The sequence below is a fragment of the Watersipora subatra genome, chromosome 10 (genome assembly GCF_963576615.1).
Source record: "Watersipora subatra chromosome 10, tzWatSuba1.1, whole genome shotgun sequence".
NCBI classification, from domain to species: Eukaryota; Metazoa; Bryozoa; class Gymnolaemata; order Cheilostomatida; family Watersiporidae; genus Watersipora; species Watersipora subatra.
This window is the reverse complement of record NC_088717.1, coordinates 54,294,001-54,317,243: the sequence shown is the minus strand read 5'-3', so window position 1 is coordinate 54,317,243 and position 23,243 is coordinate 54,294,001. Positions and strand designations below refer to the sequence as shown.

Sequence of the window (23,243 nt, the reverse complement as noted above, 5' to 3'; positions counted from 1 at the left end):
ATTATTTGGTCAGTTGAAAGAACAGATTTTTAGTCGTAAAAGAAACTATGAAGTTATGACACAGCAGTAATAGAAGGCAAGCACTGGCTAATGTTGACTGTAGCAGTTATGTACCTTTCCATGGTTCACTTGAAATTTAAGATGCGCTCAGGTAATGCAAGATTTCCCTAATGAGTGCCTTGAAGCGGCGTAGCAAGTTGTGAATCAGTCTTACTGATGATTCACCCAATACAAGTGGAAAATCCATTAGCCTTAGGCGTGGTCAAAGCTTGCTGGCATACCATGGGTGGAGAGGGTAGTGGCCCACAATTTTGCCTAATCCTTATTACTCCGCATGATTCAAGTGCGTGGGCATGCCTATGCTTGGCAACTAAATACGTATACTCAGAGAAGTCAATGTTGGACCACGCCTAATGTAATAAATAGCCCTTATGTGATGATATCATTTCGTGGAAAAAAATGTTCTCTGCTCAAGCCTATGAGGTTAAAATAGGAGTGCTGAAGCTGTCAGGCTCTAGATAGGTTTTCATGCTCTTCTATCGTCATAATAGAGACAGCCAAAGATAACACTGAGGGCGAAGAAAAGTTAACAAAATTATTATTGCATTTCATTAAGCGAACAAATATTTACAAGAAAACTTTGAATTCATTTGCTGATAAAAGTTATTTACTTAGCACAGGTATTGGCTCTTCTGATTGTATATGCCAGACTTTTTTTAGCATAAATGGCTATTGCGCTGACCATAGCTGCTTTTATCAAATAACTGAATGACAGTGCCGAGGGTAAGTCCAATAGTTTCACCAATTTCACCAACTTTCAATGATTGACAAAGAGTTTGGATAATAAGTATCTTTGGCCACCTGATGGAGGGCATGGAGCACATGTGTAGTTGAATGAAGTTTGGATGACTTTGACCAAATAGTATAAAAATGCTTAGCATTTATGCAGACTATCAGACACACCGCACCTCACACCCCCACACCGCACACTGAACACCCCACACCCACACACCTCACACCCCACACTGCACACCCCACACCGCACACTGAACACCCCACACCCCCACACTACACAACCCACACCGCACACCCCACACCGCACACTGAACACCCCACACCCCACACCCCACACCCCACACCCCACACCCCACACCCCACACCGCACACCTCACAGCGCACAGCGCACACCCCACACCTCACACCGCACACCGCACACAAACAGACAAGCAGATAAATACACAAACATAAACACACAAATACACACAGACAAACAATGAAACATTGGGATTTAATAATATATATTATTCGTTAAAACAGAAACTTTGATGACAGAAAACAGTGGGTAAGGCATCAGACAGTGGGTAAGGCTATAGAACCAGAAACCTTCATGACAGAAAACAACACCATCTTAAGTTGTAATCAAACCAATAAAAACAAGTGATGATAATAATAATGTAAAAAAAATACACACCTGCTACAGAATAAAAATTTTACAAATCAGGTGCTCTCCATCAGTTTAATAAACTGCCAGTTGTAATGTTTTCCCGCTTACTATTTTATGTATCAGCCTGTGATAGCTACTTGCTAGCAGTTGAAATACTGCTAATATGCATAGCTACATATGAATTATCTCTAGATTGCGCAACCACCAGTCTGACAGACCATAATTATATCTAAGTTTAAATATTAGGGCATTGTTAGTCATGTGTAGGCTATGCTATCAGGAAATTAATGTTCATGTTAGTGTCTTCTAGCACGCTCTCGAATTGAATACAACGCCATCTACCATGACTGCGTTGCTGTAAGAAATACAGAATGACATAACACTTAATAGGTGAGACCGCAGGCCTTGTGCGGGTTATGAATACATGTATAAAAATACTGTTCAGATGTAAGAACATTCACTACACTGCAAAAACATTACTTTTTTTACCAGTGCTATTATTAATGTTAATATTAGTAATAGTACAATTATTATATTGTACTAATACTATATTATACTTTGTTATATCTTATTTTATTATAGTATATTATATCACACTGTATTATATTACAAGACATTATACTATATTATATCCTACTATGTTGTATAAAATATATATTTTAGTACCCTAGTAGTCTGGTGTGCTGTGAGAGATAGTCAGATGTAATAAATTTCTTCACAAATATTAATGAGAGTGCGAAAGTAGCTGATTGTCAAATGTGTACCAGTGTTGGCCTACCAAACTGAATGTCAAGAGTTCGAATCTTGTAAAATGTGATCTTTTTCCCCATCATCTAAACGAACGAACACGATTTTAATATAGTAAAGACTACTATAATTCTGGCAGTCAAGTGTGCTATGAGAGACCGTCATGTTTGCCCATAAAATACAAAGAATAAATGTGTGCACAACTATTCCGAAATGCTGGAAGATGGCTGATTGGTGCAAGTGTTGGGTGACTAACCTGAATGTCACAAGTTGATGTTCTGTTAAACGCTAAAACATTGGCTTTAGACAGACGAATGGACGAACAGACAGACACCGCTCTTATTATAGTAACGATAATTTTCTATCATTGTTACTGTTATATTAGTAGCCCTACTATCACCAACACTATTGTTTTTCAATAAATACTCTTTTCATTGTAAAAACCTTTTTATCATAAAAATTCTGACGTAGATTATAATAAAGCTCGCATGCTTTTACCAACTTACCAGCAAAGCTTGTCAGTAGCCATTTGATATGAAACATCATGGCTGCCTAGAGGTCTGGCAAAGGAGTCTCACCCTCACTCTACGTGTCTAATCAATATAAACATCACATTTGGAAATCACTTGACATCTTAATACATACCCTAGGACACTTATATTTCGCTAGTATTTAGTTTCGTGAGTAGCACACAGAGTAAAATTTCGCTGCAACTTAATTTCGCAGCTCTGATGAGTGCGAAAATATAGTGATGTGAAAATAAATACAGTGGAACAAACAAATTAGATTCCTCAGGTCCGGTCCTCTAGTAAAAAAAGTTGTTATATTTGCGACTAGTTTGTATTTGTAACCCGCAGGTATAAATGTATGGCAGAAATCGATAATTCAACGAGATCGCTTGCTGCTATTTGTTTCTTGGACTATCAATGACGTCTCGGTCCTTTCCGTCGTGACCGATATGGTACCAATATTAGATCTCAAGTATTTATAGCAAGCGATGGCCATGGCACGTTTTGAGTTCACAATATTTCAAATTTAAAAAAAATCAAATACAGTACATGTCTCATAAAAAAAAAAATAGATAACAACCAACATCACAACCAGAACTGTATAACATGGTTGGACCTGGTGAGGGTTGTTATCGTTTTTGGTTGGCAGTAAAATTCATCACTACAATAAGTATTATTTAATTGTATGACTTCACCTACCAGACTTTCATCCTCATCAGTTACAAATTCGGTGACTAAACTGATATCATCATCTTCTTCGTTTGTCTTGGCTTTTCCAAAAAAACTTGTTATCTTAATTTGCTTTGCCATGCTGCTCATTCGGTGTATTAACGAATTTACTAGAAATTTCCCAATGAGCTCAATCACACACAAAATTATCTGCATTTCTAATATCACGATTTTGTTGTGGATATCAATGAACTACAGGGCCGTATTCCCTTGGACAGCTGGCCGGCTAAGACGCCCCAACTTTTTAGGAATTTCATAGTCCAACGGCTATAGAAAGGTTTTTATCGCTGTAGAATATCACTTTATTCGAAGCCATAGATACAAACGTCAACTTTTAGTAGTTCTTAGGCGTCATTATTATCTTCATCAGCGGCAAAATATTCTTGTTAACGACTTTTATAAAGGTTTGCCAAATATCAAGTTTTAGCAAACATCTGCTTGCCCATATCCTACTTAATGAACTTGAAATAAAATCGGCAAAAATGATCTTTGTTAAAACGCTTAAAAAAAGATGTCTTCTTTCTGAGCTTTTTAACTGCATACAAGTTTTGCCTGTTTTAATTTTAAAACGTTTTGTCAGTCACATCAGCTAAAACAAAGCAAATCTCAAAAAATAGAAAAATGTTGATACTTGCCAATAAAATTTTTTAAAACTTCACGTGAGAGGCCCGGCTGAGGCCCTGCATAAGAGAAACCTGTTGGGAGCTTACAGCACCCCCCCCTTCTCCACACCCCAGATGTTCATAACTAGTCGTCTAACATTAGCCCCCCAACTTGCAACCAGTGAATACAGGCCTGCGTAGAACATAGCTATTTAATTTCGAATTTTCGCTAGTTCGTTATGATAGTTTAGTTTCGCGCATGAATTTTTCGCGTGATGATGACTCCGCGAAAACGCGAAAGTTAGATGCCGCGAATACTTAAGTGTCCTAGGGTAGTCCATGGTCAGAGAGTGAACTGTCAACAGCTAGGCACAACTTTATATATACAGAGGGATACAGGAAATTCAACAATTTGATGGCAGCTTGCTAGAGCAGTGCTTCGGTATTCATTCTCATCTCCTTAAGACAGATACGGGCAATCTTACACTTCCTTGTGTTGAATGAAATAAAAAGACTCAAGACATAATGAAAAGCAGACATATTGGAATATATAAAAACAATATGTTATTGGTAGGTCATTCTAAGAAGAGTCTAATGTTTTCACACAGCAGCAACATAGAAAAACCACTCACTTTATGATCCTTGACTTTTTTCCACTCTCTTATCTGTTATTATCTGATCTGTTCCTTGTGGGTAAGTAAAATGCGCTGATAATTTTCAGGATTGATGGCGTTATGTTATTTATTTTTGATGTATAGAGAGATGGAAACTGATTTTTGGGCGCCCATGAACCACAGCTCACACCCCTAATCGAGACCCCTGCTCTAGAGAACATTAAGGCACATGGGTATATAGCATAACAGATTTGGTGATCTACGGCACATCTTCAAGTTAATAAGGGGAATTTTACACATTTTTATTGCGTTTAGGTTTTTAGCAGTTGCTTCCTTATGGGTGGTTTACACTATATCATCGTATTTCAACTTTGATGCCAACGTACTTCGGTGATCATCGGTGATCACAGTGTTCACACTTTCGTGAACTCACCCACATTTGCATCAACAAATATGCTTTTGTTTTCTTTTGTTTTGAGTTTTCTTTTATATTTTTTCTCAAAAAACCTCTTTCTTGCTGAGTTCTCAAATGAAATACTAGTCCTGCAGTGACTATCACAAATGGAAATATTTAACTAAATATATCCGTAACAGCGAATCATCATTGCTGAAGGGATGCATATTGAACAGGTTGTCGTCGATGCTCAGCAAACTATCGGGAAAGTTTGACAGCCGCAAACTTTCCCGACGTATCCACGTTGCTTCATCAATGCCGTCCGTTCACGGTGCAAATATAGTCGACGATGAACGTCGAAAGGACAACGACGATATAGTATGAACCAGCCTTTAGTGTCTAATGCTCAAGGAAGCAAAATGACACACTAACGACAAGCGAGCACCATTCCTTCTAGTTTTTTGGCATAACCTGAGAATTGGTGATCACAATAATGTCGCAGCAAGTTTTAGTGTTATCAAGGTTTGTTTTCTTTGATGATGACAAAAATAATGAAAAAACTGGCGAACAAAGTTGGAATTAAGTGACATTTCGCAACTCACCCTAATAAGGAGGTGTTACGAATAGAACATATATGTAGAATTCTATTTTATATGTATATTCTCCTCTTCTATTTTTTATATTGAAACAATCAGAGAAGATAACTGTTGCTTCACCTTTTGCAATGTCACTCATTTCACACAATAAATAGTTTTTTAAACATACTAGCAGAAATGTTACTTTGTTAGACTGGTGTGAAAATGCGACTAACCATTGAAGATGATAGCCCTACATAACTTTGACTCCTAGGCTTATTGAGTTGAACAGCCTGATCTGGACCCAAAACAAATAATAAACTCTAGTCAGCAGTTGGGGCATACCACAGATGGTCTCTGTGTGGTATGTCAAGTTCTCTGCGGTATGTCAAGATGTGTGAATTTATCAAGGAAATATTCTACTAATAACTAACCCATAATAATCATGGCCACTGTCTTGCTATTTGGTGACTCAAAAAAGACATTGACACAGACTACGGAGCAATGCTTCCTGTCTCATTCTATTCCATGGAGTCATGTACCAGTTGGTGGAAGGAAAAGGTCTTAGTTAGCAATGTCTGATGTCATTAGGGTCTCATTCATTACATCATCAGACAAAGGGCATCAATTTAGGAACAATGAATGAGTCAGTAGAACACTGAGCTGGCCGATGTTTGAGACAATTGCGTTTCAATCGCATCAGTTTGAAGATTGAAATTCATATCATTGGATAATGCTGCTATCAACGAGCACACTTTTTGCATTCTCAAAAGCTCTTTGAAAAGAAAAGCCTGCCATTATTAGTATTCTTTTTGTAAATAATAAAATAAAACTAATTAACACAGCCTTAAATGAGAGATTTTATTGACCAATATAAAGCTGGTTTCGGTTATATTAACAAAGGTATTTTTGTGTCCCGAACATTGTGAAAAAAACATCAGCCAGTTTGTCCTACTTGTCTAGAAACTAACATAGCAATGCATAGAGCCATAGACTTTATCATTGAATGAATAAGTTTCTGCAAACCTGCAATGAAAAGAAAAGGCAATCTAACGATGATAAACATTTTCTGTATTTTTTATTCGGTCTAGAAGAAGACAATAGGTAATAGAAATGGTATCCTGCTGGCTCTGCCCAAATCGTTTATTGTTTAACTGCGCCACTGTAAATATAAGTCTCCTTATATACTATTCATTTAACACGGCTCCTAAGGTTTTGAATACTCAATATCATCTTGCTCTTCAAAGAAATTTAAATAATCATAAAAGTATAAAAAAGGAGTTGTCTGCACCACTGAGCAATATACAGTGTTTATGGGTGAGATCTCTAAAGACGTACTAAGGACAATTCTATTACCCTAGGACACTTATGTATTCGCGGCATCTAACTTTCGCGTTTTCGCGGTGTCATCCTCTCGCGAAAGTTTCATGTGCGAAACTAAACTATCATAACAAACGAGCGAAAAAGCGAAACTAAATAGCTTTGTTCATTGATACTGTAGAATGGAATTTTATAACGACATTTATTTTAACGTTTTTAACGACCACTATAGCATCGTTAAAATATAAACCAACAAAATAATTTGACTGTCAAAATTTATTACGTTATTATTTTGCAATTAATTATGATTATTTTCCCATTAAGAATGATTTATAATGATAGGAGTTTGATGTCAATGCACACGAATTAGTAGATTATCGTTAGCTGGGGACATCAATCAATGCAGTGAGCACCGTGTGTTGAAAGAAAATATGACACATGCACTGACACTCGCAGTACTACACAAGCAGCATGGCTTTGGAAAGGTTTGGATTCACCACTGACACCTCTTTAATAACTTGTAATTTTTTAAGATTTGTTTTGTTTTAAGTGATGTGACTGACGAGACGTTTTTTAAATTAAAATAGGCAAAACATGACTGCAGTTAAAACGCTCAGAAAAAGACATCTTTTTCTTTTGAGCGTTTTAACAAAGATCAATTTTGCGGATTTTATTTTAAGTTCATTCGGAGGCTTTTACGTTTTCGATGGGACATGGCCAAGCGGGTGTTTGATAAAACTTAATCTTCTGCAAACCTTTATAAAAGTCGTTAAGAAAAATATTTTGCCTCTGATGATGATAATAATGATGCCTAAGAACTACTAGAAGTTGATGTTTGTCTCTATGGCTTGGAATGAAGTGATATTCCACAGCGATAAAAACCGCGTCCATGGCCGTTGGGCAAATAACTTTTCGAATAAATGATGTTGAGGTCGAGTTTTCTGAAGGAATTTATCATTGCGTTGGAACTGACGAAACAAATCCGTCTGAGTTGACCTTGTGTTTGAGATGAAATGTTACATTTTATCTGAGGGCGAGTTATCCGAGTTGGACTGCACTTACCGTAAAAAATTCCCAAAAAGTTGGGGCGGCTCAGCCGGCCAGCTAGCTGCCCCAGTGAAAACGGGCCTGTTGATACTCCAAGAAACAAATGGCAGCAAGCGATCAAATTGCATTATCGACCTTGCCCACACCATTCTATCTGCGGTTTACAATTACAAACTAGTCGCAAATTGAAATTTTTTTTATCGGTGAACTGAACCTGAGGAATCTAATTATGTTTGTTCCACTGCATTTATTTTCACATCACTATATTTTCGCACTCATCAGAGCTGCGAAATTAAGTTGCTCCGAAATTTTACTCTGCGAGCTACTCACGAAACAAAATACTAGCGAAATATAAGTGTCCTAGGGTAGTTGATATTTCAAACTCTGCCCAATAACGGCTCCTTTAGCCAATGAGCTTCCTAAGCCAACGAATAGAGCTGTAGCGCTTCTGTTAAGACTAGCGTGAAGGGTCTACCTATACCACCCGTACCACCCCTGCTAAGACCTTTCTCAGCGCAAGGTGTTATCATACAGAAACATAAACAAAGGAAAAGTACCTGATACTGAGTCATATACCAGGTAAGATAGTGTAATGGGCATGTTCATACAGGCCTACTGGTATCATACTTTGAAGATTTTTATCATTCAGATAACCTTGAACTTGAGATCTCAACTCAGCCAAAGGACCTGTTTGAATAGCAATGGTTGAGATAGGTGGCTCTACTTGGCGGTGCTATTAGGTAATCTTTGGAGTTACAGCCAAAACCTGTATTTTATGAACGTTCAGTCTTGCTCCTTGCTATTGGTTTCATTCGAATAACAACAGAGTCAAATATTAAACTCACTTGAGAGTTATGTACTATTCAGCCTAGTTTATTAGGTTAAATCTTTTTGTTAGAATCCTATTAGTCATACCTCAACAGACGAGTATAAAACAGATAAATGCAAATTAATCTGTTCCCGTAGGATAAAGAGAGAACAACATGAAAACAGGATATTACAACGAAAAAACGTGATTTTAATTGTTGCATCGGGTTCGGAACACTAAACTTTTGTGACGCTGCGTAACAACATAAACTTTAAGTTCAACTCTAATGAATTTACTTTACTAAAGACACGCTTGAAGCCAAGTTTTAATCTTTTACTAAACTCAACTTTAGTTTTGTCATCGTCTTAGCTTTTGATTATCTATTTTCGGCTTGACGCTTTTTGTTTCGCTTTCGCTATAACTTTCAATTTACCGTATTAAAACATTTTCAAACTGATTCGACAAGAAAGATCAAACGCTGCTGTTCTCAAAATGGTCTCTCGCATACTTGACCATTTAATGGCCATTAAGAACCGGTTCATATCACAAAGGCTTATAGTATCTAAAGGTATAAATTTACTGGCAATATTGTAATGTTCTCGTAAGTTGGGGCACTCGTATGTCGAGGTATGACTGTATCTTTGTGAACTCTTTCTCTCAAGTATATTTGATTATCACAACTTTTTAAACAATAAACAGAGAATGAGAACTCTGTGTTGGGCCAGAGGCCAAAGTCTGAGAAACGGTTGGTTTACATAGATAGCAGGTAGTTGTGAGTGAATTGTTGGAAATAGCCAACTCGGTTAAGAAACTGGGAGACAAAGGACAGGTTGGGAGTGAAGGAATATATGGAACAGATCAGGTGATTAGGGCAAGGATAGGAGAGACACTCAGATCAATCTATTAGCATGTATTTTTAATTGATCCTAACTGCTCCCTTAAGCCTGGTTCCCATATCGATTGCGAGACTCCGGCGGTAACTTGCGCCGCAAAACGCTTGCGACATTAGTTTCGGCGACATATGTTCACATATTAGCAGCATCGCTAAACATAATCGCGTAATCAAATAAAATGGTCACCATGCCGTTTCTATAGTGGTGACCTTCACCTGTACAGTACATTTCGGGAAGGTTTTGCCTGCGGCCTTTTGTGAAATTTGAACGGCGCTAAACTATTGCGATACCGCCGGCAACTACCGGCAGTCCTCGGCGGTACCCTGGGGGGTAGGTTCCCATTTCACCATTAATAGCCTGCGGTGCTGTCGCCGGTGCTTTGCGACGTATATGGGAACCAGGCTTTAGGCATGCTATACATGACTAAATCTGAATCATAGGTCCTTCTGCTTCCTACTTTTATAATATACATGTACCCGATACTGCAAAGGGTGTAACAGCACTTTTGAGCCTGTCTTTCACGGCCATAGACCTATATACTATACCATAGTATATAGGTCTGTGTTAATAGGTCTATGATCATGACTAGCGACCACAGCTTCACGTTGCGTTATAGAGCAATGCAATGATGCAATGGGTATTGCATCATTAACACTCAGCTTCTACTAACGGAATAATCAACACATGCTTATGGAAATCGAATCTTTTAAACAACCATTTTCCTTTAGTAAGGCACGCTCGCTGCTATAAAACAATTCGTGTCTACAGGCGATGCACATTTTCTTAACAGAGTTGAAAGAGGATTCCACGCAGAAATCAACCCTGGTATTTAGAAGACATGACGATGTTTGATTATCATACGGCTGAAATAAACAAAGGAGGACAATTATTAACACCAGCTATGCATGCCTATGGAGCAGTGGGTACAAGGAGACCTATAGTCAAAAGAGCTGCCTCTTCGACGGACCGACACAACAGCATTTCCTCTGGTATATCTCACCCACCATATTCGACCAACCTTCCTCAGTACAGACTGTTTGAGAACACTCAACAACCTCTACCTTTCAGTCAATATCAACAGCCCTTCTATAACAGCCATCTACAACAGACGCCTGCGTACCTACCTGCTCCTCCAGAGCAGAACACACCCTTTAGTCACAATAACTGGCCAGTTCTCCAGCAACACAATCATGCTGATCGAACTGTCAGCACACCGACAGCAAGACAGACAACTTCTCCAAAGATGCTGCCTTCAACCTCAATAGACTCAGACACTGTGAGTAGCCTATACAGTAATCATTATTGCACGGTTTGTTTACAAAGTTGCACCAAGTAGTCATAGATACAGCATATGCAGCCAAAACTGATTAAAACTAACAGAATATAACACTCTACTTTGATATAAAAGCTTTAGATATATTATCTATTGTATAGGCTAATAAGGTAATATTATATTCTAGCATTCTCCCAACTCAGTCAACACTCTGGCCTCTGCTCTCCAAGACCTACAAGTGTCTCCGCTGGAGGATCTATCGGCAGAGACAGCAGGAGTTGAGATCAATAGCAGTGACAGCGATGATGATGAAACAGAACACACAGGAACTCATCCCAACAAGTATCCAGTAGAGATAGAATATCATGACAATCAGCAATGTGGCTTTAGACGTCAGTCCACGAGGTTAGTAGAATATTTAACTAGTTATTTAACTAGAGTATTTAACTAGTGTCATTTTATGTTGAAGTTAGTAGGACCATGTAATACTGGAGATATGAGAATGTACAGACCATTTTGTACACCACTCAAACAGATATCTATGTTTACAGGTCTGGGCCAAAAATGAAACAGCAACAAAGTACCGTATACGACCCTCTCACAGGACAGAATGTTCCACAAGTTCACCGTATCAAATATTATCAAAAACATCTTGTGAGGTGAGAGACCAACACATGTTTGAAGATTTTAGTATAGGAAATGTTTTGTTCAGTGACATTAGTTTATCAATTTTGTTTTTTAAGTCATTGATAGATTTCTATTGGTCAAATCAAAGAAGGGAAAGTTTGCTGACATCCTGCTGACAGGGTGGTGTGAATCAACTTCATTTGATGTTTACATTTGATTTATGTGTAACACTATCGGTCATTACGTAAGCATGCTATAAGGTGAACCACTCTATTCATTGTAATCTAGTCTCGAGCTAATGATTTGCATACCGTCACAGACCTGCCAACAGCCTGGTTTTTTAGTTGATTACTGCTCATCATACTAGAATGATTTGCATTTTAAGCAAACAAGATTTCTAGTAATTTCTCGAAGAAAATCAATATTGATGATGATGATGAGTCATGTTTTTATTTTCTTTCGTGTTGTTTACAGAATCTGTCGGTGTGGTAAATACAGTCAGATGGATGGAGCTCTGGTACAAGGTAGAGCTAATGACTGTGATGGATACGAAATACACTACAGTCAGAAGTGTAAATGGAAAGCGTATGATGACTATAAGACAGGACAGAGGGTACTCATCAGACTCTGCAAGTGCTACAAGCCATTCTAATTAATGAGCAGCACTTTACAAGATATATTTTTTCATTTGACAACCCTGTGATGAAATTTACATTTATATACTAGATGAGCATTTAATTCTGGCTTCCATTTTATATTATATATTATTTCATTTAAAACAGTGTAACACTTACTGCTATTGTTGAATGCTTTATTGGTCACTTCAGCATGTTGGCAAATATTTAATTTTATTTACGTTTCACATTTATATTTTGTGTAAGATTTTACAGTTTAAAAAATTTATAAAATTTATTTTTTTACAATCTATGTTGTTTTGTTGCCATTCTTTTCATATTTGTTATTGTAAAATGTGACGTTTTATAAAAATACCTGTGATTCTTCTTTGGTTGCTTAGCAACAATTTCTATATTTATACGTTGATGCACTGTTTTAGAAAGCTGACTACATGCTGACTTTACTCTGCTCAAGTACGTTAAACCAAAGCTGCTGATAATTTTTATGAAATCTTGCTGTTATAATATAATACATTATTATATAATACGATTAGTTCTTCAATTGCTGTTTATTGCTGTAATAGGTTGCTAGCATACTGTTCAATGCTGATACGGAGAGGCTACAAAATGGAAACATCCAGGCTAAAAAATAGCAGGAAAACTTTGCATGTTTCAGGGTGAATTTTTTACTCTGTGTGTATAGGATAAACATGTACCTTTTAATTCCAAAATCATACCTTGCTAATAGTAGAAGAGTGACAGTAGTCTGCTATGATTGGCTGGAACAATGATATTCAAGCATTCAGTTGTTGAGGTATTTTTTATATTAGGTTTGCGTACACTTTTACTTAATAGGCCATACTTAAAAAACCTTGGCTGACTTAATTGAAAAAAGAGGCCAGAGATTTTCATCATTGTTTAATGTTTGTTGTTGGCTGATGTCAACGGACTATTTGCTGAGTAAATGACATGCAGTAACATAAGAATTTCTCTATCCTTCGTTTTTTCGTGACGCCATTCTATCGTTGTCTGCCATCTTTATGGACAACTTTTATCGTTGAAAACACGAAGCTTCTGCAATTAATTAATGCAAACAATGCTTTTGTTTGCAAATTTTTTATTTTAGTATCAAAACAACACCGAAAAATACTATTATTCAACAGAATGACGATCGTTTTCTACAAAGATGGTGGCTTTTTCGTAGACGAGCGCATGTGCAAACAGGGTGATGACATCAAATAAAAACGATGGATAGAATATGCTCAAAACATCTTTATCATGTACATATGTATATGCTAATATTGTTGTTATCAAATTCATCCATGAGTCTTGCTCATCCTATGAGGCTTGTTCATAGGATACTGGCTGTGTAGATAAGAAAACTCTAAGTTATGCGCATGCATTGGCTTTGGTCAATAATAGAAATGTTTTATACATATTCGGTAATAAAAACTCTTATTACAGCCTACATTCTTTGCAGATTTGTATTTTAGGATTTATCTCCTCTCATTTGTCTTTCCTTTCTCCCATGATGCTCTTATACTTATTTTCCTCAACGTAATAATTGCAGTGATTGCTTTATATGTTGCTCTGGTTTCAATCCTAACATGCCATCAATATACATTGATCACACTTAGAGAAACCAAAAGCACACTCCAAAAGGTTCTTATGCTCCGATGACCAACATTCTTTAAGGGCGTTTACAGAGCCAAGTTAGACACTGATATTGACAGTAGAAGTTTCTGATGACCCTCTGTTCACCGTATGGGTACTGTACATCTGCCGTGTCTCATTGGCTATCTCTATCAGGGACAAGTGTATATTTTTATGTTATAATAAATCAACAAAAACCGATATGCCCAGTATAGCAAGTCTCTTTTACAGTTGATAACAATGGAAAGGTCAGTTTTAACTAGCAAGAACAAATCACTTAACCCCTGCACTACTGACACATCTGAGTTGAAATTGTTCAGCGTACCAGACCTGTCAGTTGCACAATTTTATTGTTTGACATGGATGCAAGAAAGCTGCTATAACTTCCCTCCAACTAGTCGTAGACAAAGAGAAACTTATAGCCACGTGAACAGCTCAAACATACGTACGAAGCCCAGATCATGGCCTTAAAATACTAGTACAAATTCTATCATAATTATTCCAGCAGATAATTAGTTGATATAATACATATTTACGAACGAATAAAAGGAATTTTAAAAGGTCTATCAAAAAAAGAAACCACACGGGCTGACATGGGTTTAATAAGCTGGGGCAAGTATTTTATATACATTGTATTGTATATATATTTTATATTATATATATATATAATATATATATAATATATATTTTATATATATTATATATAAAATATATATTATATACATTTTATATATAATAAAATAATATAATTATTATTATATAATTATATTACTTTATTATATATATATATATTAGATTAAATATATATTTTATATATAATATGTATAAAATATTTATATAATATATATTTTATATATACATGTACTTTATGCCAATAAAACTGGTTTGAAAAGAATCTTAGCTTGTTTTACTGTAACTTTATATTGACATCAGTAATCATCAACAAAATAATGGTTTTAATTACATGACAAAAGGGAACAAAAATGAGAGGCAGAAATGAGGAACTATTGAGTGAGTTGAATGGAAGTGTTTTAAAAGTTGGTAATTTATGAGTATTGTGGAGGAGTGAGGAGTAATCTGAAGGTTGTAGTAGCAGGAAATTCATAAACTGAAGCATATGATGGACTATGCGGTATGTTAGTGTCATGAAGTAGAAAACAATGTTTGGCATGTGTGTGGAAGGATAAATGCAAATATGAATCTGTTCTCATCTTACAATGCAATTTTTGCAATTTTTAAAGCAGAATGAAAAATGATTTTTTTGATTATGGTTACTAACAAACACGATGTATGGTCATTATCAAAAGAAGCCAGAAAGGAGGGATTTTAAATGCATGGATACGCAATTAAGTACACTTGAAGCCTGTCCCAATACGAGGAAGATCCTTGAAATCAACCTATTGCACCACAGCTGAAGAGCCAAGTTTCCTCTTTAAACTGGAAACGAACCACTCCCTTTAGTTGATTCGTCTTAACTCAAATGTTTTATCTATTGCAATATGGTGGTATTTTGCAATACAGCACTGACAAAAGGAAAAGGACAACCCTGATAAAAGTCATGTAGCAAATATTTTTTAGTTGTTACAATAACCTTCATATTTTTGTATGCAAAGTAAAAGTGCTTTCTATAACCAAAGATCTACAACCGGAGTGTAAATGTTACTCCTCGGCCAATTACTAATTATTGGCCAATGAGCGTTAGTGTAGCAAAACAATGTACTAATTATTGGCCAATGAGCGTTAGTGTAGCAAAACAATGTAAACATAATATGTTGCATGACCGCGTAGCTCAACACCAGCATAATTTATGTACAATTGTTCTCTATCTCTGTTGTCAAAGTTTCGACAATTTTACTTGCAAAAATAATGTACATAAACTAGTGAATTAGTAATTATATACAGAGTTACATAGAGTAGGGAACTAGTAATTATATACAGAGTTATATAGAGTAGTGAACTAGTAATAATATACAGAGTTACATAGAGTAATGAACTAGTAATAATATACAGAGTTACATAGAGTAGTGAACTAGTAATTATATACAGAGTTACATAGAGTAGTGAACTAGTAATAATATACAGAGTTACATAGAGTAGTGAGCTAGTAATTATATACAGAGTTACATAGAGTATTGATCTAGTGATAATATACAGAGTTACATAGAGTAGTGAACTAATAATAATATACAGAGTTATATGGAGTAGTAAACTAATAATAATATACAGTTACATAGAGTAGTGAACTAGTGATAATATACAGTTACATAGAGTAGTGAACTAGTAATAATATACAGAGTTACATGGAGTAGTGAACTAGTAATTATATACAGAGTTACATAGAGTAGTGAACTAGTAATAATATACAGAGTTACATAGATTAGTGAACTAGTGGTTATGTACAGAGTTACATAGAGTAGTGAACTAGTAATTATATTCAGAGTTACATAGAGTGGTGAACTAGTAATTATATACAGAGTTACATAGAGTAGTGAGCTAGTAATAATATACTGAGTTACATAGAGTAGTGAACTAGTAATTATATACAGAGTCACATAGAGTAGTGAACTAGTGGTTATATACAGTTTTTAAGCAGTTTATGGCTCTGTCAACCACAACAAGCTTAGATTTGTCTACTCATGTTGAATGCAAAGAGCTCACTTATATTATCTTTGGTTCTACTCCCATTGCATTCTCCCTTACACAAGGAGGAGCTGTACATTGGTCTTGCATCATGATAGCCTTAGATGCAAAGGAGGTTGATTAACGTGAAGAAGGTTGTGTATAAGTATTAGGTTTCATTGGGGCACATGCTAGTTCCTGGTAGCCATTTATAGCTAGAGTGGCTTACACACAGCTGTATGGACTTACTACTGAGCCTTTACATATACATATATATCTAGTTCATACGTTGGTAAGTAATATAAATAAACATATCTACATAAAGACAGGATAAGGCTGGGTGTAGGTCACCTTGATCTCATGGAATCTGGAGTTATGCCTCCTGATTGATTTGAGACAAGCTTGTCTCACTCACACCTTCATCACAACGGTGTCCAGTTCTTACTTCTGTTATATGTGTTAGTACAGTGTGGTATTATATATGCATTATATGTATTTTGCCATGATGGTTATATATGTATACACATATCAAGGAGAGAGAGTTAGTAGAGGTTGATAGCAGTTAGTAGAGTTGGTAGAGTTAGTGCAGTTGGTAAGGTGTTCGCTTAGTGGTAATGAAAGTTCCAGGTTGAATTCCGAATAACTGCGCTTTCCCGGCGGTAAAGGGGCAGTAGTAACATATTATATATATTATTATATATATTAAAGACTATCTATCTTGCTATTTCACAATGAAGACTTGAAATATATCATGTTGACAGCGTAAAGGAAGAGATGAGAAAAATCCAGCTAAGGGAGGATGTTGGAGTTAGCACCACCAGATTATAACAGTTATGTGGTATAGATCCTCTAGTAAGTCTCGTTTTCATGGCCCTACCCACCGCTTTCCTACTTTCCTAGTTTCATTCATTACATTCGTGTCGATGTATTATTGCATCATGCCTATTCAAGTAGCGTGCCTTAGACTAATCGCTAATCGCTATTCAGATAACCTGTTTAAGGAAGCAGTCCGTCTCGTCCCTAACGTGTCTTTAGCGCGGAGCCTTGGGCTAATTCAGTTGAATCATCAATGGAAATCTTTAGGAAAATATTTACAATGGGAACCGCGAGCACTATGAATCCGGATGCAAACAGAAGGTTAATGCAATAACATTTCAATTGATAAACAGCTATGAATCTCCTGTCAAACTTAGACGGCTATCTCCTCATTTTTCAGGATACAGAGATTCAACAGCCTATATATCTTATTATTTCCTCATTTTTATATTCAAATCTTGTTCGCTTGTTTTTTTTTAGAAGTCCCTTGGAATAATAACCAGCCCCCTATGAGTTTGTTACACAATATTTCTGGTAGATGAGATGAAGAATGGAATGTTTATATTATAGAATTGATGTTACACAATATTCATAATAACACAATTGCTGACCAGGCTCCCTATCTATAAAGTTTACATGTGTATTTGAGTGTATGAGGAAGCTGGCAATTACCTAGTACATCCTAGTAGTAGTATTACCCTAGGACCCTAGGACACTTATGTATTCGCGTCATCTAACTTTCGCATTTTTGCGGAGTCACCCTCTCGCGAAAATTTCATGAGCAAAACTAAACTATCATAACGAACGAGCGAAAATGCGAAATTAAATAGCTTTGTTCATTGATATCCACAATAAAGTTGTCATATTAGAAATGCAGGTAATTTTCGTGTGTGGTTGGGCTCATTGGGAAATTTCTGGTAAACTCGTTATAGCTAGCACACCGACTGAGCAGCATTGCAAAGCAAATAACAAGTTTTTTGGAAAAGCCAAGACAAATGAAGAAGATGATGATATCAGTTCAGTCACCGAATTTGTAACTGATGGGGATGAAAGTCTGGTAGGGAAAGTCATAAAATTGTATAATAGTTATTATAGTGATGAATTTTATTACCAACCAAAATCAATAACAACCCTCACCAGGTCCAACCATCTTATACAGTTCTGGTTGTAAAGTTGGTTGTTATCTATTTTTTTCTTCTTGGGACTTGAGTGTGAAAGTCATGGCGGAAGGGACCTAGACGTTATTGATAGTCCAAGAAACAAATGGCAGCAAGCGTTCAAATTGAATTATCGATCTCACCCACGCATTTCTACCTGCAGTTTACAAATACAAACTAGTCCCAAATCGAAAATTTTTTCTTACTAGCGAACTGGACCTGAGGAATCTAATCTGCTTGTTCTACTGCATTCATTTTCACACCATTATATTTTCGCACTCACCAGAGCCGCGAAATTAAGTTGCAGCGAAATTTTACTCTGCATGCTACTCACTAAACTAAATACTAGCGAAATAAAAGTGTCCTAGGGTATATTGTGATTATGCTATCATATAATATGATACATTATAATCCCACGACCAAACACGAGCGAAGCGATTGTTTGGGAGCTTAACCCTTTTGCAGGCAGAGCGACATTATTGTCGTTTCACGATACTGACGCCAATGGGCAGAGCGACTATTATGTCGCCGCGCGAACGTTTTTTATAAATTGATTTCTAGTTAGGTTATTGCATTTTTTTGTTGAATTTTTTTACTAATAGTAAACTAAAATATATTGGTCTCTGTTAGCAACCAAAAAATTAGTCGTTTTGAGAAAAAAATGATCGTTTTTGCAATACTAAACGAACGAAAACCTGAAATAAAAACGTATTTGAATAAAATGGAGATTTTCGTTTGTAGCTTGTTTATGCTTCTGTTACTGCTTTCTGAATATTTTCTCATAGTGCAACAACTTTCTTTTACTGTCATGGCATTCTCCAAAGGCTATAGGCAAAGGAAAAGCTATAAAGGAACAATAATAAGCACATGATGTCAAGATTGTGGTGTAGGCCTCTGCAAGGGCAAATGCTTCCAAAATTACTATAGCTAGAGAAACACTTAGGCCTATATAAGAATTTGACTTATAAATGTTTATTTGTATTTACCTGTATAATAAAAACACAATATGCATATACAATATCATAAATAAAAGTGTATCAATGATTTTTGTTTAAATCAATTTGTGAAAAATTATTCTGCCCGGAGGGTCTCAAATTGCCCAAAAAAACTTGCCTGCAAAAGAGTTAATGATAAATACATATGTGCACATAACTCACGAAAATTATTCATCAACGGCCATCGCAAACCCTTGTACCGAAATCCCATCAACAAATTTAACCATTTTTCAATGAAGTCGTTTAAATATAATAACAATACAAAACACATATAAACCTATTTAAATATGTTACCAAGTCTTTGAAATTTGTAGACAATTTCTTAAACCTTACTCATCTGATCGGATTATACATAAATAGACAGATTAATTCGGCCTAAAATCGCTATTAAAACTTTGACAAACCTTTTTTAATCAAAATGAAGACCAGCCAACGAAACGCCGAGAAGGCCGTGAGACAGATAGTAGAACTACCAAGTCGTGCGCATTTCACAAGAAAAACATCCATATTTCACCAGTCTATAGCATTGTCGAATTTCCGAAGGTTTCTGTAACTAACGTAGAAGTACTGAAAAGCAATCGTTTCTTTTTTGCCGATTTCAAAGTAACTGACATTTTAGACACTCATAATGAGTAGGCTACTTTGGTATTCCAACTGATGTCCAAAGCAGTGAAAGTGAAGGAAATGACGATGATATTTTTTTAACGATTCTTATAAGATTATTACGATGTTTAATTATAAGAAAGATTATTTGGTTTTATAAGATTTAATTATAAGAATAGTCATTCGAATTTACAAGATCGAAGTATATAGTGACCAATATTAGGCAATATGTTACTGTTATTACTTTTTCTAAATAATTTTGCAAAGTAAATTTTCTAAACATCTAGATAAATATCACAACTTCTTGATATTGGTTACTATGACGTTTTGAAATGTAAACAAAATTGTGCATTGGTTTTATATTATTACTGTATGACTATATTAATAATATTGATTATTCTAATAATATCAGTGCATTTTAGGCCTACTTCTAATATTGCATTTTTCCTATTGCAAGGGGAAGATATAAACATATAATATTTTCCTTTCATTATTGCTGTTTGTTGCACAAAATAACACCCAGTACATTACAGCTACCATTGCAGCTACCATTGCAGTTATCCTATTGCACTCCATTTGACTGCTAATATTGCATTTCTCAACTATCAGTACCCTTTCTTTTTTCCAATATCACTTTGGTTGTGGGCTGTATGACAGGGGAATTTCTAGTACATTAAATTATATTTTATCATATTACTTTGCATCATATAATAGTACATGATATTATATACTATATTACCGTAAAACCTCTAATTGAACGCAACCTCTATTTGGCCACCATTATCATAGTTGGAAAAGGGATGAAAAATAGAGCGCCACTCTCTATTTGAATGCCGCCTCCATTTGGCCGCCACTGTGACAATCTTTGATCTTTATGAACCCATACTATCAAGTGATCAATAGAAAAATGTCCAAAAACCGTGTTGATAATGAATCGTTTACATCAATGACAATTAATTCCTTCGTTGTCCAACTCCAACACTCTTTGTTCTTTTTCGTTAAAACTCAGAAGCAACACCATAGAAATAATTAATAGTAGTTCCTTATTAAATGCGACCTTGATACTTTGAAGTATATAAAAGGGTTTACATTTACGATGGTAAATGAACGACAAGTTTTAGGCTAAAAGTTGTGCTTAACGCCCATGCGGCTAAAAGTTTATCATTACATGTATTTGGACGAAATACAACGGGTGAAAGTTTTGCTCTGTTAAAAAATTGATTCGAAGCTAATATTGACTAGTTCAACAGTGCAGAAAAAGAGTTGACGCCAGAAGATATTGTAGGTATTGAATAATCGAAAAGTATTTGTCCCATCGAAAGCAGCAATCAGAACGCAGTGGCCGAGCAAACGATGCAAATACATGTATTTTTGTTTTAAAAACATAAATTTTTGTTTCTGCATGTTTTATACATAGGTTTTGTTTATGTCACTTGTTCATGAATATATATTTGTAGAATTTGATAGATTATTAGCTTATTAGCAGATTTATAGCATATTATTTGATAGCATCATTGCGGTAATCTGATCTTACAATGGATCGGCTTTAGTAACTCCTCTTCTATTGCACACAAAAAGCTAGTTTTGGTTACAAACTGTAGCGAACATATCAATGAATGCAATGAGCCTTTATGCAACATTGTTATATATAAATATAAGATAAAAATATGACTTCAAATTTAGAAAGAAATAAAAATTGAAAACTTCAACAAATTGCAAAGCAAGACACAGGCTATAATATCATCACAGGTTAATTGCAAGCAATAGATATCAAATGGTAGAGATATTTCTCAGTTTCTGATATTTATTAAGAGAACTTTGACAAGTTGGAGATAAGTTAGCAGATTTATTGCATCCCCAAGGGTTAATATTGCTGCACCAGAAAAAAGAGCGCAAAATATAGCTTCCCTGTAAAAGCCAAATTTATGTTACAAAATCATGACGAGCTGATTGAAAAATACAACGCCAGTCTCTGTGAACGCCGCTGAAAGAAAGAGGTAAAAATAGAGCACAATTAGAGGGTTCATTATTAGCCTGTCTTGACAAGCTGTTGTTTTTGCATAGTTGTCCCCCCCCCCACACCCCCCCCTCGTCGAGCGGCGAACATCAACAGCTTGTCACAAGACTTAGTGCACCTGATGCATCAGCTGCACTTATAGGGAGTTGTTCTCTTCCGTCTACGCGGTTTGGCCGCGATGTTATGTCGGTCGCTCCATTGGTAATCATAACGGATTTCACGCAAAAATTTATGTAGAAAAAAAAACAAGATTACAACGTTTAACCAAAGATCAGTTTCTGTGATAAACTTTAGTAGAACTTAAGAATAAAATAAACTCAAAATAAAATCCATAAGAACAAATAAAACTGACTGATACAAAAATAGAAATAAAACTGACTGAGCGCACAAATAACGACATGTTTAGTCACTGTTGTTGCCTAAGTTCTCAAATTCTAATAAAGTTTACAACTTTACTGCAAAGAGGAGTCGCCAATTAAACGTTCTTATCTTAATTTTTCTACATAAATTTTTGCATGAAATCCGTTATGATTACCAATGGAGCTACCCACATAACATCGCGGCCAAACCGCGTAGACGGAAGAGAACAACTCCCTATAAGTGCAGCTGATGCATCAGGTGCAGTACGTCTTGTGACAAGCTGTTGTTGCTCGCCGCTCGACGGGGGGGGGGGGGGGGGGGGGGACAACTATGCAAAAACAACAGCTTGTCAAGACAGGCTAGTTCATTATGGTAGTTCATTAGATTTTATGAATTGTAATCTCTTACTTAATTGATAACTCGTAAATCGTAAACCAGAAGCACTTTACTGTAATTCTACAAGATAAGGCAACACGACCCTCCAGCATGCCAATCATATGGTCAAGGGTTGTCATTATGTGACTAACTGCACGTACTGTCAAGTAACTACGTGTGTTTGATCATGTCTCACAATGTTAGCCATTTAATTCTCCTTCTTGAACAAACAAGCATGCATGGGCCCTGAAGAGGATACATAGCAATACCATATAGATTGCGATACATGTGCCCTGGAAAGGACTCATAGCAACGTGTATAGCTTGTAACAAATGCTGACAATCTGACCTGTAGTAATGAATTAAAGATGAACTTACCCAAAATTTTAGTTGATTTTATCAGAAAGTATCGGTATTTTTCTATCATTTGCGATTGTTTCTGATGTCTAAGGT

General features: G+C 35.9%; 2 protein-coding genes across 2 annotated transcripts in view; both read left to right on the top strand.

The window, feature by feature from the left end:
- LOC137405864 (uncharacterized) overlaps positions 1 to 23,243 on the top strand; it is a 405,083-nt gene that overhangs the window by 124,557 nt on the left and 257,283 nt on the right. The gene's annotated exons all lie outside the window — the stretch shown is intronic.
- LOC137406019 (uncharacterized) lies at positions 10,481 to 17,798 on the top strand. Its single transcript, XM_068092528.1, has 5 exons — positions 10,481 to 10,958; positions 11,143 to 11,360; positions 11,507 to 11,614; positions 12,057 to 12,227; positions 17,314 to 17,798. Exons 1-5 carry the CDS (start codon positions 10,521 to 10,523, stop codon positions 17,366 to 17,368), a joined length of 990 nt encoding a protein of 329 aa, XP_067948629.1. The 5' UTR covers positions 10,481 to 10,520; the 3' UTR covers positions 17,369 to 17,798.